General features: G+C 37.2%; 1 protein-coding gene across 1 annotated transcript in view; it reads left to right on the top strand.

Annotated features, from left to right (window-relative positions):
• LOC140229285 (sialidase-2-like) overlaps window positions 1-3,565 on the top strand; it is a 32,231-nt gene extending 28,666 nt beyond the window's left edge. The window contains exons 8-9 of the mRNA XM_072309560.1: window positions 1,528-1,722; window positions 2,483-3,565. Of these exons, the coding sequence (XP_072165661.1) occupies window positions 1,528-1,722; window positions 2,483-2,839 (552 nt within the window). The 3' untranslated portion in view covers window positions 2,840-3,565. The remainder of the gene's footprint in view (window positions 1-1,527; window positions 1,723-2,482) is intronic.
• Window positions 3,566-19,806: the final 16,241 nt, after the last annotated feature.

Genomic DNA, 19,806 nt, shown 5'->3' with positions numbered 1-19,806 from the left:
TTTGGGTGAAGATGCTCAAGGTCAAAGGTCAAGGTCAAATGCTGAAAATTTCACTATTTCCCCCATATCTATGCAATGCCTGATGGTATTTTCTTGAAACTTAGTGTATACATGTATTACCCAATAAAGATTCTCTAGTGAGAGTTTGGGGTCATGAGGCTAAAGTTCAAAGGTCAAGTGAAAATGTTGAAATTTCACTTTTTTCTCCATATCTTGGAAATGGTTCAAGGTATCTTCATGGAACATAATATGCATGTACTGACTGGCAGTGATTATCTAGGGAAGTTAAGGATCATGAGGTCAAAGATCAGGGGGTCAAAGGTCAAGGTCAATTCATTAAATGTCATTTTTTCCATCATATTTGTGCAATGCCTGCCAGATTTTTCTTGAAACTTGGTGTATACATGTATTACCCAATAAAGATTCTCTTGGAAGTTTTTGGCGAAAAAGTCAAAGGTCAAAAGGTCAAGTGAAAGTGCTAAATTTCACTTCTTCCTCCATATCTCGGAAGTGGCTCAAGGTATCATTCTGAAACTAATATATGAATGCATGTTGTGCCTGACAGTGATTCTCTTGGGAATTTTAAGGTCTTAGGGTCAAAGTTCATAGGTCAAGGGTCAAAGGCCAGGTCAAGATGCTAACAATTTACTATTTGATACAGAAATTACACTTTTTCTTCGTACCTTGAAAATTACTCAATGCATAGAGACTTATGAAAGGGTCAAAAGTCAAGTAAAAGTCCCTGAATCCCCGAAATACATGCTCTCTTTAGAAAATGTAGCCATTCATCCAATTAAGCCTAGTTCAAGGAAAGTGAACATTCAACACATTATAACATGTCAACTTAATATTTTCCCATTTAAATGAAACTGTCATCACACATTGACAAGACGTACTGTAGACCTATTAGGAGAATCATACATTATGGCGGAGGCATACCAGTCACCATAGCAACATTTCTAGTTGGATGCTATTACAATTTTATTTTAAGATTTAAAAAAACTTTAACAATTATGTGAACTTTCACAGTTATGTTAATAATCCCTCACTGCAATTGCTCATAGAATACCATTTGTTAGTTTCTGTTTAATTTTTCTATTTATGTCTATCATGTGAATATTCTGTGAATGCATTCACATATCCCACAAACATGCTTTTTGGCTAGTATATTCATTGTAGAAAAAGTTTGATGAAACTTATGAGAAGATGTGTATTGACAAAAGTTATACAAGAATGCATCATGATATGTGGCTGACACAAGAAGCAGGTTTTATGCTTTTGTCTTCTTCTTTTTGTGTGTGTGTCAGGTCAAAGTCCTAGACTCACTGACGCGCAGTTTGGCAACACTCAAACTGGTGTGATTTAAGTCGTGATTTTCTTTGTGAACCAGTGCAATTTAGATCACTTTTTTTTTTTTCTTGCCTGTGTACGTGTGAACCAGAGCACCAAGAAAGCGTGACTGGAATTGTGATTCAACTTGCACTTTTCGTATATGTGTGACTAAGCCTGCTGTGGATCTTTTGACAGGCGGTGGAAGTGGACGGCGGGGAGCTGTGTCTCAACAGTCGGACGCTCCACGCCGACCTGACGCGGGTGATCTCCTTCAGCAAGAACGGCGGGGAGACGTTCGGGGTGGGGCGCCTGGCCCAGGAGCTGGTGGAACCCGGCTACAAGATCAACCACGAGAACTTTGTGGTGCCGTCCAAGGCGGCAGGATGCCAGGTACTGTGACATACTGTATGTGCCATATATTTAGCAAGTCTATATTTTCATGAAGCAGGAGTTCCTGACGATATCGCAAGTGGTTAAATTCGCGATTGTGGAGTACTGCACTGAACAAAGAAATGTAGGCATATGCATGCACGTCACATTCATATCGGGATTAGGGTCAATATTTTCCCCATAAATTTGGGAATAGCGCCTGACTCACAGAATTTGCGAAAATAAAAACCTTGCAAAATATTTGCTGTATGCAGTACTCTGTGTGGATTTATGCCCTGCATGCCCTTTTCTTCTCCTTTTTGCTTATTTTTGTTTTGGACAATCCTCAAGATATTCCCTCAAAACCAAATTCTCATTCACAGCAATGGTGGAATAAGAAATAGCTTTACCAATTTTGTCCCTCTCATCAATTGTTAATACAGTAGTTACGAAGGTAACTTTGACAACAGAAGTAGCTGATGTTCACAGAAGATCTCTGTTGTCTCATGCTTCTGAAAAGAGAAGGATTAAACTAGTATTTTTTCCCCTATATATTGACTGTTGCTTTCATTATCTTGCTCTCCTAGTGTATAGTCTGTAAATGTTATGTTTTATTTTATTAGTCTCATGCCCCTTCAACTACATATCTCTTTTTCTCATGCTATATCCATAGTTGTGAGTATGTGTGAATTTCATTTTCTGTCAGTGATATTTGCAGAGCATTGTGTTATTGGTTCTTTTTGTCATTTAATGCCCCCCCCCCCCCCACCACACCTCGCAGGGGAGTATGATCGGATTTCCCGCTCCCCGCCAGCACATATCCAGCGCCTCGACGTGGGTGCTCTTCTCCAACCCCGCCTCGCCGAAATTCCGGGAGCACCTGTCCGTGCGGCTCAGCAAGGACGGCTGCCGGTCATGGAGCGCCCCCTGGCAAGTGTTCTCCAATTTCTCCGGCTACTCGGACCTGACCTACTTTGAGGTCAGGAACCCCGTCACGGGACTGAAGTCGCAGAACTTTGCGGTCCTGTTCGAGGCCGGGAACCGATCTTCGCACGACACACTAGTATTTAAAATGTTCAACTTGGAAGCGCTACTTGAAGGACTAGACAAGGAGCATTTACATTTCCCCCCTGCCTAGCGGAGTTAGGTGATATCATTCAGGTTCTGTCATCAGCTAAATCAGAATTCATAGCAATTGTAATAATAAGCTGCTGTGGAATTTGGTCACAATTTTTATCTGTATAACTTACATTGATAGTGAATTGCACCGGTCATTGCATGTCGCCAACTCTGTTAACTGCTGTGTATTCCCATGCTGATTAACTGGAGAACCTGTCGAGACTTCACGCTTGGTATTGGTGTCGAGGTGACGACAAAAATCATGATGGACTCTGGGATCGACTGGAACGATTTTCACGTCATCTCTGCCTGGGCTTGTTTGCATTGCCAACTGCGTGATGTGTGCCATTTTTATCTTGGACCGCCAAACTTTGATATCTTGGAAGGTTTTGGGTTCCGTTCAGACCCAATACCAACCAGCTAGGAAAGGTTGATGGTAAAGTAATGATGGACTGTAGCCAAAACTGAGTGGATGAGTCTCCTGACATCCAATTCCATGTTGATTTCTACCACTGTGGAGTGGTCTAGAAATCACAAATTCAAGTTTTGTTTTGTTTTTTTAAATCAAAATATATATCACAGATGTTTAATCATTTTTTTTTAAAGCACCTAGTAAGCTCCATCCCTTAAAGAAAGAACTTGCTTGCCCCCTATGATGTCATCAACAGTGAAATCAGCTGAAATTGGCATTGCAGTACCATGTGTCAATCATCTTTTATGCCTTTCCCGATGCACAAACTCACAACGGCAAGAAGGTCTCATACAGCAGCATCTCAGAACATTTCAGTTACGATGCACACAGATCAATTACGATTGTCATTTGCCGCGCTTATGCTTATTGTTTGTTTGTTTGTTTGTTTTTAGCTGAATTCACCCTTGGTGACATCACAAAAGACAAAAAAAAACAGTTTTTTGTTTAAATTTTTTTATAAGGATTGGAGCTTTGTGGGTGCAGATAAATAAAGAAAAAAAAAACAGGAAGAGTTAAATGTGTGAAACATGTCATACATAGTTTGATCAAACAGTAACTGAATTTATGATGTGCAAACATATTCACGTCAGCCCAAGTGTGCAAGGAATGGGATTTCACAAGAATGGGATTGGATGTCAGGGGTCCTTTCCTATTAAGCTGGGTGCTGTATCACCCTTTCTCACGAGTGTTGAATGAAGCCACGCGTAGAGCTGCTCAAGTACTGTTCGTGCGATTCACGGAATCATTTGTGTGTGTGTGTGCGTAAATGGTCAGACAAGATAAAGACGTGATATAATACCATAGAGGTACTGGATACCTCATTTCCCCCATATGTTTACAATGTGAACATTTTCAGAAAGTATTTAGCATGCTACGAAATGGCATTTGTAGATGTGGTTACAGTTTGTTCTCCCTTTCTTTTTTTCTATCACAGTGCATTTGTAAAATTGATTCTTAATATAAAGAGAGTGGGGATTCTCTCCGTAGAACGTGATAAACAGATTTGTGACTTTGTGAGACAGTGTAGAGAGTATTGGCAGTCACAAACTAGCTGAAGATCACATGAGTTCTCAGTATTAATTTTTTTGCAAGTAGGCTGTTTTTTATAAGTATTCAAAATTTGCTGTTCACACAGAATAATCACAAGGGAAATGTCATGTCAGTATTCTCACTGCAAGTCACCTCTCAGTTTTCTTGAGACCAAACTCTCTTCATTTCGTATGCCTCAGTTTCAGGATTCAATACCAGAGTGATACGAATGGACACAGTGATAGCGATAAAGAAGTTACCTGTCAGTAAAACAAAATGATTGGGTGAACAAACAGCAGAAGAGAATGAATGTCAGCTGAGCATTCTCCGAAATCTCGTTTTATTACTCTACAGGCTCTCAGTTAGTATTTGCCATTTGCATTTGTATGCTAAAACACATCCCGGGAACTGTCATCTTTTGATTCATATGAAGGAATTGACTTTTCTTTGTTTGGATGATGTGTGATACTATTGTCATAGGGTTACGGAGAAAGCATGTCCTTCAAGGAAAAATGGCATAATGCTGTTTGCCTATGTACACCAAGCAAATGAGGAGTGCTTTTGTATGAAGAATTCTGAGTCATATGATGGTCACATGATCAAGACAGCCGCAAAGAGGTACCCATAGAATATTATACAAAAATCATATGCCAGGCCTGGGAGGTTCTGGTTGAAACTATGTGCATATAAAGGTAACTTCAATGGTACCATTTTTTTGAGGGGTGCAGCCCCTCAGAAGATAGTGCTATTGAAGTCATTGAAAGCACATAGTTTAAGCAGAACCTCAAACAATGGCCTGGTATATTTGTTTTATATTCCTTCCAATGAATTCTAAAAGCAGCAGCAAAGTTGAGTAGGTGGTTGACTGATCTAGAGTTTTTTTTTCCCACACACAAAATTTCACATAGAACTTAGAAGTGTATGCATCGACTGTGCGATACCATTTACTGTCTTCTCGCGAAGTGTAGATGCGGTGGGTTTTGGTGAAAACGGTATTGTGACATGATGTCCCATGCACTGAAATATGCACTTGTGTCAAGAGTGGTGCGCATATATATAATATATATATATTGCTTTCGCGGCGGGATTTTTTTGTCATTTTTTTTTTTTTTTCAAGGAAAATAGTTGGACTAGGATTTTCATGGTGGAAATTATATTTTGTCACTTTCGATGCCCTCGACCAATTAGAGGACAAGAAATAATTTGTGAGGGATGTACCATCTTGTAGGGAGTACTTACAATATTCAATGGTAGTAATTTTTATATCGTATGACAGATTATACTCCATATTTTATTTACCCAATGCATTGCCTTCATTCAGAATATATCCCCCTCCCCCAAGGAACATTCCTAGGCTTGTGAACAATATGTTTGACTGCATGGTAAAAGATATGACATTGTGGATGAGTGAAATGCTTCAAGGCAGTCCGCCTTTGTAGTATGGATTGATCCAACCTCAAATGTGTTCTGTTTTTATGCCACCGCCATGAAGTGTCGCCGGAGGCATTATTGAAATATGTTATGACTTTAATATATAATGTCTCTCAGATGTATTAGAATTATTGCTATTTGGTGTATGGTTTATAGATAGGAGGGAGATAGAAAGAGAGAGAGACAGAGAGAGAGAGAGAGTATGTTAGGTAAAAATGCATTATATAGGATGATATTTGTACACATTTCTTGACATGCTGAAATCTATCCTGCATTTTTCAGAGGAGGTGGCCAAAGTCCTACTCTGCTTTGTGAATATTTTATTGTGCATGAAAAAAAAAAAAGAAGAAGAAAGAAATGCAGGGAGAACGCCGTCCACTCAAGATACTTTTACCATCAATATCTAGCACATTTACGAGCACTATCAGTGACTATAGGGCATTAGTTCCCGAGTAGCGCATGCAGTATGATGTACAGTCAACCTTGTGTGAGCAAAATCTTTACTAGCAAAGAAAACATTTTGGTATCATTCGACATTCTACTTGTTAAAAAAAAAAAGAAAAGAAAAATGATTCATTCACAGGGTGTGTGTAGAGCTTGGACTTCATCTCAACTTTGATGTCTCAGTCAACTTGTACATGTGGCGTGAAATTTTCGTGAGTTGCCTCTAACATTTAGTGCATATAGTATATTAAAACAAGAACTTTCACATGCATTTTGATTTTTCAATCTCGCGAAATTTGCAAAATTAAAGTGCACACGAACATTCCTCGTTTTACAGTATACTGTACACTCAGTCTCTCTTACATTGACTGTAAGGTTAAAAAAAAAATTGTCCTGGTTGATTATTCCAGAAGTTCGTAAGAATCCAACTGCTAATTTTGCGTGGATTGTAACTTATGCAGGGCTGACTGTATTGATGTTTGAGTTTGCAGGATGTTAAGTCTAATCTATTCATATTTGGTGCTGTTGTACAGTAATTTCATCAATACAATCTGTTTGCATCTTCTTGATTTCAACATAAAGATCAATTCATAGCTGTTGAATAGTTTGTCGTAATATATAAGTGAAAGAAAAATATTCCATAAAAGGTGTAACTCCCTCGTACTTTTACAGCAGCTTTTACTTTGTATTATGTATTATTTATTTTCTCTTCTTTTTTTTTGTTGTCATCTGGTGAACTCGTTGTGATTGAGCATTGTGATTGTAGATGTGAAATATTACTTGGCAGGTTAGACTTAATCAAAACGGTACATTCTTGAAAGATGTGCCATATTGCATTTCACACACCTTGCACGAACTGTGTGTGTGCCAAGTTCCTCCAGTGTGTTAAATACTGTTGATGTTCTTGGTGCCCGTGTGTCACTTCCATTTTTCAAACAAATGCTTTCTTAAATGTGATAATTCCGCATGTTGTCAGCTTCTTCATTCTTTGGACTTCGTACTGTACGTCCACGCAAAAAAAAAAAAAAAAAAAAATGGCACGGATGATGACGGCATAGAACAGCCAAATGACTGTCATTGCAAAGTCCTTGCGAGTCGTGAAGTGCTTGTTGCTGTGCATAAAAGAAACCATGCGTTTCACAGAGTCAAATGCAATTTATGCGGATTATTCAGTACTGAGATATTCTAACAATACACAGGAGGCAGATAAGCAACACAATCAGGCTGTATGTGTCTACCAGAATTGTTTTCATCGAAAGTCTTGTGAATGTTGTTTTATTTCCCATGGCATGTACAATGTCCTACGCTGTGCACAGCTTATACGTCGCCAGCATGATATTCTGTGAACTGAGATATGTTAAAGACAAAATTTCACAAGTGGTTAAATGGGTAGTTAAGAACAACTGTTACAGAACAATGAATGAGTAATAAGGAAATAAGACATGGATCACTTTTCCTTTTTTGAGATGATATGCATTGTATTAGTCTATACAGCAAGGAATATTTTGGTGTGCTAAGACTATCAGGAAAAGCACAAATTTAAATTACCGTGAAAAAGAATTAACACACACAGCATGCTCATACTCATGATTTTAGTAAGGGTAGATGGGATCCATGCGTGATATCCATTTCTATGAGGACATATCAACAAAACTTCTTTTTTTCTCATTGACCAACGTTTTCTAAAACTAACTGAATTTGGTGAGGACATAAGCTTATAGTTAGAAACAGAAATTACATATGGTGGTTATTTGTGAACCCAAATCTTCCCAATTCAAATTACTTGAGAATTGAAATCCATTTTCTTGTTCTGTCTGTTCATACGGGATAGGAAACACAAAGTTATCAGAGATGTAATGTGTTGGTCATTGTACAGTGTATATCACCAGGTATAGTTGTTAATCATGTGAAATCCTGCTGTGAAGCTTATGCATACACGAAAAATCTATTTTCATATAATATGCGTTTGTGATGTTTGTGCTCTGCTTGGATATATTAGACAAATGTGTGCCAAGATGCAGTTTGATAATGCAGAGTATTTCATCATGTTGATTTGTGGGGTTTTCTTTTGTGATGGTCTCAGTAGTTGGGTACCTAAGGGGGGGTCACCGTGCACCCCCCCCCCCCAGGAGTCCTCGAAACTTACATTTTCAGGATCCTCATGACATACCAAAACATAATCAAGATGTTAACAGGAACGAAAAGTGGCTGTTCTAGGTGAAATTTAATATATTGTATTGTTTTTCATAATTTCTTGTGTATTTCTTTGTTTTTCAACTTTTGTTTTTTCTTTGTTTTTCTATTGGAAATTGTCACTGACCTTTTTTCTACCATAATTAGCACAAAACTAATCAATGAAAGTGATTAATTGTAAAAATAATCAGGTTTTATGACTTTCATGACAGAGCACCTGTTTTCCATAGGAAATGTACACAAAAGCATAAAATTGTGCCCGTTTTGGGACGACATTCCGTTACAAAAATGTGCGTGACTTCGCACAAGTATGCGGGGAAGTTGCAAATTTGGTCTTGAAAGTTGCGTGAGACTTGAACAAAACAAAGTCAAGTAAGTTTCGAGGAGTCCGGGGGGGAGGGGGGTGGGGGTGCACGTTGACCCCCCCTTAGGTACCCTACTATGTAGGCCCTACATGTAAGCACATATATATTACATACATACATATATATATATATATATATATATATATATATATATAGCACACCCTGTTGTCGTGGAAACAGAAGAAATACATTTATGTTGAATGCACCCACGAAGTTAAGTGACTTTCGGTTTATCAAAAAGAAAGATATATATGGATAAATACTTAGTAAAGCATACCACCTCCTTAAAAATGAGATTATGTGAAAATTGATTTTTTTCATGCAACATTAACCCTATAAGGACGGGGGGGGGGTTCACCCCCCCCCCCTCGAAGTTTCGTGCTATAAATCTGTTGCGAGGCTTCTTGACTTTGTTTGTTCAAGTCTCGCGCAACTTTCGAGACCAAATTTGCAACTTCCCCGCATACTTGTGCGAAGTCACGCCCATTTTTGTAACGGAATGTCGTCCCAAAACGGGCACAATTTTGTGCTTTTGTGTACATTTCCTATGGAAAACAGGTGCTTTGTCATGAAAGTCATGAAAACCTGATTATTTTTACAATTAATCACTTTCATCGATTAGTTTTGTGCTAATTATGGTAGAAAAGTGGTCAGTGACAATTTCCAATAGAAAAATAAAGAAAAAAACAAAAGTTGAAAAACAAAGAAATACATAAGAAATTATGAAAAACAATACAATACATTAAATTTCACCTAGAACAACCACTTTTCGTTCCTGTTAACATCTTGATTATGTTTTGGTATGTCATGAGGATCCTGAAAATGTAAGTTTCGAGGAGTCCTGGGGGGGGGGGGGGTGCACGGTGACCCCCCCTTAGGTACCCTACTACAGCAGATGTAACTAGTCTTGAGCCCTGGTAAGAATTCAAAACGTAGTATCTCAGTTTGGTGGATGGAGGAGCAAAGTGTGTGAATTCTTTGTTTGCTGGCTTCTATCTCCTCAGTCTTGTGTCAAGGAGTTCATTATATTTTTGTGAGCATGCAGTCTGTACACTGTTTGCAGGTACTTTATAGGGTACTCCTCATAGTCTCTTGTCAAGGCATTCATAATATGTTTTTAAGAGCAAATGGTGTGTTTAAATAGGTACTGAGTTCATATCCATGATTACGAGTGCTACCCTCTGGCGCTCTTCAATGTTGCTAGCAAACCATATATCTATTGTTGCTGTGTAAAAACTCCACAAGTTTTAATTGCGGAGCTTAAAAAAAGAAAGAAAGCTGAGGTCAGTTAGTGAAACTTGTACTTCGTTGTCAGACGAGTCACAGATGTACGATATTTGATGATTTTGTTTGACATCTTCCCACTGATCCATTCTCTAAGATTTGTGTGACGACACGTGTGATATGTTTTGAATATCCATCTTTCATGGGAGCTGTGTGGTTCCCTTTAATATTTGTTTGTTTGTTTCAGTTCTTTTTTTTTTTTTCCTGATCAAATTTTGAAGTGGGACGCCACAGTGAACACTCTGAAATATACACCTGCAACAACACCAACAATTGTGTGTGTCTCGTAGTTTGGGGGCTTCATGATCTCTGTCCTTTTTTTTCCCTTTCTTTTAAAATATTGCAAAAATGTTTAGTGATTTATTGCAGCTTGAAAACTTAGTTACACCATGTCAAGCTGACTTCTCATAGATTATAGTCCTGCAGGATTGTGTGCAATCTCTGATATTTCTAAAGGGATGGTACAGTTTTGGTTGAGATGGGGTTTTTTGTTTCATATATTTTTTTATGATGATTTTTTTTTTCAGGTAATGAGAAACCTCTTATGAAATATGAAAGAGCATATACATTTTAGTTCTAAGAGGACTTGAAAGTTTATTTGATGAATTCCTATTAGAATTGTATGCTCTTTAACATTTCATACAGTGGTCTCTAAGTATCTTGCAAAAAGCTAAAAGCTAACTCCTCAACCAATACTATACCATCCCTTTTAGCTTGATTTAGAATTGTTTGTCTTCATGTGCTTGTAATTTTCTTTTTGTCTATGATGCTGCTACACTGTACATCTTTTGCTCTGGTATGTATTAATTTCTGCTAGCTAGGTGTGTAGTTGCTGTCATATTTTGCCATTGTTTTAGAAGTGATATATTTTGACTATAACACACACACACTCTCCCTCTCTCTTCTATCTGGGGTCCATTATGACTAAAAGCTTTGGTCATTTATGTGTTCTTTACTGCATAGCCTTGCTTAGGAATGCTTTAAGTTTGGTCGGTGTGCAAATGCAACAAAATCGATAATAGGAATATTGTGTGGAGTTCTGTGTAACAGATTCCATTGATTTGATGTCATGCAAATGAAATTCAGCATGTTGCCCCTATCGTGTCCTGATGAAATATATAATTTAAACTCTTAATGTCGCCTCTGGTTTCCCATATCTTCATGAAAAGTCTGATTTTTCTAATATTAACAACTGTGACTTTCATGCAGCATACATTGCTAAACAGTAATTTTGAGCATAGATTTTTTGTCTTTTGAAGACAGTACACAATCAAGCAGAAGCTGCAAATATCCCTCTGTAGTCACCCTGTGTGTGCCTGTGTTTGTCTGCTTGTTTGTTCATTTTCCATCTGAGAAGATGGCTAGATAGCCCATATTCAGCTATATTAAGCTGGTCTTCCATGGGGTCCAGTTGGATGTGAGGTGTGACCACTTCACCGGGTTAAACACCCTTGCTCTTTTCGATGAATGAATGAAGGGGGATCTTTTACGTGCATGAGTTGTTACTCTCTCATACACGGGACCTCCATTTTATGTCCTATCCGAGGGACAGAGGGTTTTGCCTCTTGCTAGAGGGGACGGTATGATTAAACACAACATTGCTCAGTCCAGACTCGGGTTCGAACCTGGGTCCTTACGATCGTGAGGCAGACGCGCTACTGACTGAGCCAAGTAAGTCGCCGCCCTCGTGTGTGAATGAATGTAAGAAGTGTATGTTGATTAATACATGTATTGGCATTTACACATTGATAGTCAAGAGAAAAATGGTTAAAGGGACATTCCAGACGATTTTCATAATTTCACATCATGTAGTTCATAAATCGACAACTCCATGTATAGATTTGTGGAATTTATTGTGGTTCTTGAGCAGAGAAACAATACTTTGAGAAACTTTAAACAACTTACAATGAACAAGGATGATGACATAGGAGGTTCACATATTTCAGAAATGTAGCAGTATAATTCCATTGCAATACCGCTTGCTTGCAAGTTCACCTGTGTATAATATACGCATGCCTTCTTCTTTTGTTCTGCTTCCTTGAGCCCCAACTCATACATTCTTATGGTGACTCTGCCATGTCATCATCCTTGTTCATTGCAATTTGTTCTAAATTTTGAAAATATTCTTATTCTTCATCCCAATTATTACAAATTCTGAAACTCTGTCCTCATTATCAATTAATTTATAGTTGTTCAAATGTAAAAATCTGAAAATCATCCGGAGGTTTCCTTTAATACATTAAATTAGCCAACAAGATATTCTTATTGAATAAAATAGCTTGTTGGCTAAATTCATTAACTACTTTTCTCTTTATATATATATATATATATATATATATATATATATATATATATATATATATATATATATATATATATATATATATGTATATATGTATATATGTATATATGTATATATGTATAAACGAAGAATCAAGAAATAAACTAGTAATGCATTATTTCGCCAATAAAGAATGAGTTTATTGTCCATTTTTCTCTTGAGTACAATAAACTCATTCTTTATTGGCAAAATAATGCATTTCTAGTTTATTTCTTGATTCTTCGTTATATTGGAGCCAACATGTTTATATATATATATATATATATATATATATACACATATATATACATACATACATACATATGTGAAGCGGGCTTGGCCTCGTACGTTGTGGGTGCTGCATTATCTTTATGTATAGGTGGGACGGAGGAATGACTGCTCACAGACGTTGCAGTATGTTCACTAATAGCCTTTTATTTTCCCAAGCTTTCGACCGAGTTACCGGTCTTTTTCAAGGACTTGGAACGTAAACACAAAAGCAGAAAAGCAACCAATTTGCATACATTTGAACAGAATAAGGCAAAATATATACATATATATATATATATATATATATATATATATATATATACACACATATATATATATATATATATATATATATATATATATATATATATATATATATACACACATATATATATATATATATATATATATATATATATATATATATATATATATATATATACATATATACATATATATATATATATATATATATATATATATATATATATATATATATATATATATATATTATATATATATACATACATACTACATATACATGTAATATGTTTGTGTGTGTGTATGCATGTGGTGTGACTGTTTTTTCATGCTTCAACCAGATTTTACTACTATCACAAAGACATGCAGGTTGTTCCGGTTTAGATAACGTAACCAGTAGCATAGAAGATATTTGCATTGTATCTGAAAATCAACTTGCCTTATTTATTTTTCAGCGCCAATTACCTATTTTCATTTAACCCGTTAAAGGACATGTTCACCTTCATAGACATGTGGGTTGTGTGAATGCAGCAATATTAGTAGGACACATCAGTGAGAGTTTGACGAAAATCGAACAATCTGTTCAAAAGTTATGAATTTTTGAAGTTTCTGCTCAGTCACGGCTGGATGAGAAGACTACTATAGCTTGTGATGTCACATGAGTACAACAACGATATAAAGAAAGAATAAAGAAAATTCAACATATTTTCCCTTTTCTCGCATAACAAAAGAATACTCGACATGCTCTCTTTCAGAAGGCAGGGGGAATAATATTACCCTTAACATACGTCAGTAACAAGTCGAAGAAATGTGCACTTTATTCAAAAAGTGAAGTTTTGTGAAATTCTCTTTTTATTTTCCTTATATTGTTGTACGCATGTGACATCACACACAGTAGTAGTCTTCTCATCCAGCAGTGACTGCGCAGATACTCTAAAAATTAATAACTTTTGAACCGATTTTTCGATTTTCCCTAAACTTTCATTGATGTGATCTACTAATATTGTTGCATTCACTCAATCCACATGTATATGAAGGTGGACTTGTCTTTTAAAGACAGGCCTTAGTATACTCAGGTAGGTGTCTGTGCATGGGAATAGCAAAATCAGCTCATCCTCAATGAGTTAAAGAAAAAAAAGGCAAAAAAGAATTTGCATCTGGAGATTGCAAGGATAGTAAGTTATGTATTCGGCACTACATTGCGGTACACGGGGTACGTAGTATGAAGATGGTGTTGTAACGGTGGTGCAGGGATTATGTGTCCAGGGCCCCGTTGCAAGAAAGTTGCAATCAATTGCAAATAATCGCTAATTTTTAAACAACCATTCTGATTGGCTCAGGGTCTGCCCTATTAAGAAGACATGCATGCAACAATGATTTTGATTGACCAGTGACAATCAGTTGCAAGTTGCGTTTAAACGCAAAGTTTCTAGCAACGGGGCCCTGGGCCGTTTTGTCGGCTCCCATGTCTGTGTGTGCTTTTAAAAAGGCATTCACATGCTTGTATGTACTTTGGATCTCTTGCATAACATTATGTTCACAGCACTTTGTCTTTGTGACAATTCACCTAGTAGCTGGCACTAGTCTATGGCCCGTGCGGCTCAACTAGAATGGCAAGTTGGTATATACAGTGTATGTGCCTCCATATAAAAAACAATATCAGAATATTATTGTCTATGCTGGGCATTATACCTATGAAGCAGGGAAAATTTCTTGTTTTGTTTTAGAATTCCACACCTGTCTGTTAAATGGCAACACCTTAGCCGTTACCTTGGAATAACAAAGAATACTAGTAGAATACTATTAGTTTTAAAGTAGACATTGACTGGTCAAATCGGAAGGGTAAATTTTTATTTCACTCGTACATTTGTATAAAAGATGTTTACGCTTTCACACCTATCACAAGTTAAATTAACAGAAGTTACATGGAAACCATTAATGTAAAACTTCCGATCTGCATTCTTTGCTTTTAATTTTCTTGTTTTTTTAATATCTGCATGATTTAAAGGGATGGTACAGTTACAGTTGAGATGGGACTTCAGGTTTCCAAGTTCTTTTGATGATGATTTTTTTAAGATGATGAGAAACTTTGTATGAGATATGAAAGAGCACATAATTCCAAGAGGAATTCAAAGTTTATTTGACCAAATTTGATTTTAAAATAGCTATCCAAAAGAGATATCCAAAACAAAGCAATCCTAATAAAAGGTGGGACCCACCTTTTATGAGGATCACTTTGTTTTACTTTGTTTTTGGATATCTCAGCCATTCCAAAACCGATTTTCATCAAATGAACTTTGAATTCCTTTTAGAATTGTATGCTCTTTAACATTTCACAATGTGGTGTCTATTCAGTATCTTGCAAAAAGTTAAAGGCTGAATCCTTGCCTCATCCAATACAGTACCATCCCTTTAACTATCATGTGATTTGTGTCAGAATTCACATCTGTGACGTGGGAATGTTTCTCAAAGCATGCACCTATCCCCTGGTATGCATTGGGTGGTAGGTGGGATGCTCCCTGTGACCCTAGGGTCAAAGAAGTGGTTCCAAAGATCTTGGATTAGATCCCAGAAATATTCTTAGTTTTGGTGAGTTTGCTAATTCTATGTTTTGGTTGCTTTTGCCCAATTGTAACTGTACTTTAGGACTCTCAAGCAAAGTATGTTTATAATTGCCAGAAAGGTTGCACTAAGATCCCCTCATCCCCCCCCCCCCCCCCCATCTTGCCATTTCTGCTGCCTGTGTTGTAGGTTTTAGTGATTTGCATTCCAGTCGTCAGAGCAGTGCGAACGTGTTTGCTGTTCTCTGATTATCACGGCTGGCTTTTGATTTACGGGATTTTTATGGCACCATATTTATTTATCTGTTTAAGAAGAAAAAACATTCAAAGTGGCAGACTGCTTCAAGATAGTTGAATGTCTGGTGAAAAATGTGAGTCTTGAGTGAAGCTTTGAAGTGCCCCAAATCAACTTCACAGAGCAGAGGTGTGAGGGAGTTCCATTGGCTATAAGCAATGGAGGAAAATCCCCAGTCTCCATATCCCTGGTGATGGTGAAGCCATCAGAAAAAATTACTCAGTGTCCCTGTTTTCTTTCTTTCTCCTTTTTTTTTTTGGGGGGGGGGGGGGCTAGGGGAGTTGAATGTTACGACTGTCGGATATAGCAACTGTTGATGCATTTTCCTCACTTCATGAACCAGGATCGTGTTTGCTTTGTTGTTTTTTAGCAACAGGTATCATAATTATGATGAAATTTCTTCATTTCAGTAAGGAAGACGGATGACTGTCTCAACACATGCACATCTTCGGCAACAATGACAAATGGGTGTGTGTCGTTTCACTGATAGATAGTTTAGCCTATTTTATTTTTCTTTCCTGACCTATCCGACAACTGCTGATATAACTTTCTCTTTGGGGGGGGGGGGGGTGGTAGGAGGCTAAGGGAGTTGAATATTATGTCTGTCAGGATGTAGGAACTACCATGATAACAGTGCATTTTCCTCACTTCATGTACCAGGATCTTTTTTGCTTCATTGTCATTGTTTTTTTTAAATTTATTATTTTTTTTTAATAGTAACAGGTATCATATGATGAAATTTCTTCATTTCAGTAAGGGAGACGGAAGACTGTCTCAACATATGCACATCTCCTGAAACGATGATAAATGGATGTGTGTCCTTTCTCTGATAGATAGTTTAGCCTACTTTATTTTTCTTTCCTGACCTATCCGACAGCTGCATATATGGCTTTACCACCTGGCGAGATAATGTTAGTGCTGTCTTGCAAATATACATTCCATATATATTCAGCTGATCCTAATCATAGTAATGATGGTACATTTTACAACTTCTGCATCGTTGTGACATGTGGATATTAAACTTGTTTGTAGTTGTTGTGTGTAACGTATTTGTGACCAGTGACTGCATGATTCTGGATCATTTTGGATGGAGCAGAATACTTCACAGACAGCTAGTGGTCAACAGAGTAGATGGAGTCAGTTGGTCAGAGATGTACACAGTTTGTTTGATGCGCATTTGAAGGAAAGGGAGCGAAGGAATAGATTGCACAGCCGTATGCTGAGAAATTTAAAACTAGATCTCGAAGCTTCCAGGTCTACCCGATTCTGCAGGCAGTTTCCTTGAAAACCAAAATTTCTCGTCAATGTCCTCGTGATAGATACAAAGACCTCCCCAATTTGGCCATTATTTTGGCCTAATTGAGCTGCATGGAACACACAATTCAAGTACAGGGGGAAACTCATTACAATAGGCTGCTTGGGACGGCTGAAATTTCCTTGTTGTGTCAGGCACCTCGTTATATCGGGGATAAAATCAAAAGAATATCAAAAAGGAATGGGACCTTCAAAATTTCATCATTATATATCAGGTATCTTGCTACACATCTCCCCAACCACACTTTGGAATCTCTTTTGACGTTCGATTGTCGGCAGCTCTTGAGATCTGGATGTGTCGTCTTGAAAGTGATTATTTATGGTAGTGTTGAACTCCTGTAATCCCCACCCGGTAAAGGTCGGTTGGTATTACCACTGAGGTGCATGCTAACAGGGGATGTCGTGCCCGACGGCACTAATTTTGCCGTCCTTTACATCTGCATATTGTGGTTCATTTACTCGATTACATGCGTGTCTGGCTCGATGTATCAGGTCCTTGTATTTATATAATCTACCAAGGTATAGAGGAATGTTCTTTTCTTTCTTGTTTATTACAATGATATACATGTACATTGTATAAGTGTGCTTCATTGAATTTGAATATAAATACTGAAATCTGGGACAGAAATAGATGCGTCATTGGTTGTATGTCATTCGCCCTATGTCAAATCCAAACATGTAGATGTTGGGCAGATTGAGTGCAAATTCTTTATTTACTGTGATTTTGAGAATGAGTACAATGACCTTTGCCAGTCACGCCTGCACACTGCTTGGCACAATGCTGTACATAGACTTTCATTTAGATAAACACACAAAACGCCATAATATAATTAACTTTGCTTTGTATCTTTAATTGGGAAATCATCTTGACATTTTTCCTGGATAGTGTGTTACACAAATGCCCCCACTTACACACAAATAGACAGACAGACACAGACAGACACACACACACACACACAGATAGACCTATACACGCACACACACACTACCTCAGAGGAATACAATAACATGCGTCTGGATACACAAATATTGTATGTGTCATTGTATTCACAACTTCAGTGTGCAGAGGTATATCTGTCATGAGTTATGGTAGATTTCTCTAAAAAATTTTTCCACAATTCTATCATTTATCAATATCCACCCTCTCAACTAGCATACCTACGAATTTGTATTTACATTTTTTTTTAAAGCCAAAGGTGCTACCATAGACCATATTCCTTTTAAATGCAGCACAGTATAACCTTTGCTTTAGCAATCATTTTCTCATAAATATTTCTGATCGAAAGTTCTCCATGCCACAAACGTGTAGTTACTTAAAGCATGAACGTATACAGTGCTATATTTGTATTCCCACCAAGAGGCACAATTTGCAGTAAATAACAATGAATGGTAGTAACCTTTTGTCTCCATAAATGTATTTATGAAATAAATCTTGCAATGCATTTTGAATAGTATAGTCACATCTGCTCAATGGCCTTTCCAATGGCCCATAACAAATCAGTTGCTACTGAATGGGTCAAACATGTTCCCAATTAATTACAAAGGACAATGAAAACATATGCGAGATATAAAAACCATAAACTCATTAGAGCATTGTCTTTAATTTGCCATTTCATTCAATTTTTTATCTTCACGAGGAATGAATGAACAGGAAATTGCAGTCTTGATGTGTGTACGACAAGAACAATGCTAAAATCCACAAGCATTACAAATTGCCTATACCACGCCATTTAACGCTTTAAATATCGTGGTAACAAACCACATCAGCAAAAACGAGCTTTAGCAACATTCTGGACAATTTATCTAACAAAAAATGGGTGAGCATGAACAGACTGAAAACCTGAGCTGAGACATCAGGAGATCATACATCAATATAACAATTACAAAAAAAAAGAGAACAAAAGAAAACTGTCACTTTCACATTCATTTTGACTGACAAAGTTAACCCGTTGAGGAGGGTTTGATTTTGCTACAATGCACATTTTCCATAAACGCGTGCCCGAGTATACTCAGGACTTGTCCTCAACGGCTTAAACACTGTGCAGAAGAAAAAAAAAAAAAAAATTATAAAAAAAAGAGAATGAAAGAAAAATGTCTCTTTCACATTCATTTTGACTGACAAAGTTAAACATTGCACAGAATAAAAAAAAAATTAAAAAATGGCATAGCCATCAATTGTGCGCAAACATCCTTTGCGGGTAGACAATAAAGAGAATGGAGAAGTGTTAGCAGATTAACCACATTCAATTCCTCCCGGAAAAATTCAAGGAAGGAAGTTTTTGTAAATTCATCACGCAGTACACTGATGTTTTGTTGTTGGTGGTGGTGGTGTTATCCTTTATTTTTATCCAGCATCAGCAAAATTTAATGAATACATATCATGCAGGCGTGCATGTCTTTGGTGTCTCTGTAGAAATGTAATGTTGTGCAGGAGATACGACAGGGTCACTCTGCTCAATCTGTTCTGAAGCCACCAAAAATAAACAAAAATAAACTAAGAAATAATAATGAAAAATGTGCGGTTGACCGCTAAAGGCCATTCTGTATAAGAAACTTATGCATACACACACAAAAATGCAATGTTTCACACAGTTAAAACCTGCGCAAACTTTTTGTTAATTAGCATGCTGATGTCCATTGCAAGTTTGTGGCACTGCAGTGCGTTGCTGGTATTGGAGCATCAATGCGGCATTATGAGTCGCATAGGCTTACAGTGCAGTGTTACGAGTCGCATAGGCTTACCAAAG

This window comes from Diadema setosum, chromosome 5 (assembly GCF_964275005.1).
Source record: "Diadema setosum chromosome 5, eeDiaSeto1, whole genome shotgun sequence".
Taxonomy (NCBI): domain Eukaryota; kingdom Metazoa; phylum Echinodermata; class Echinoidea; order Diadematoida; family Diadematidae; genus Diadema; species Diadema setosum.
This window is presented reverse-complemented; position numbering and strand designations above follow the sequence as displayed.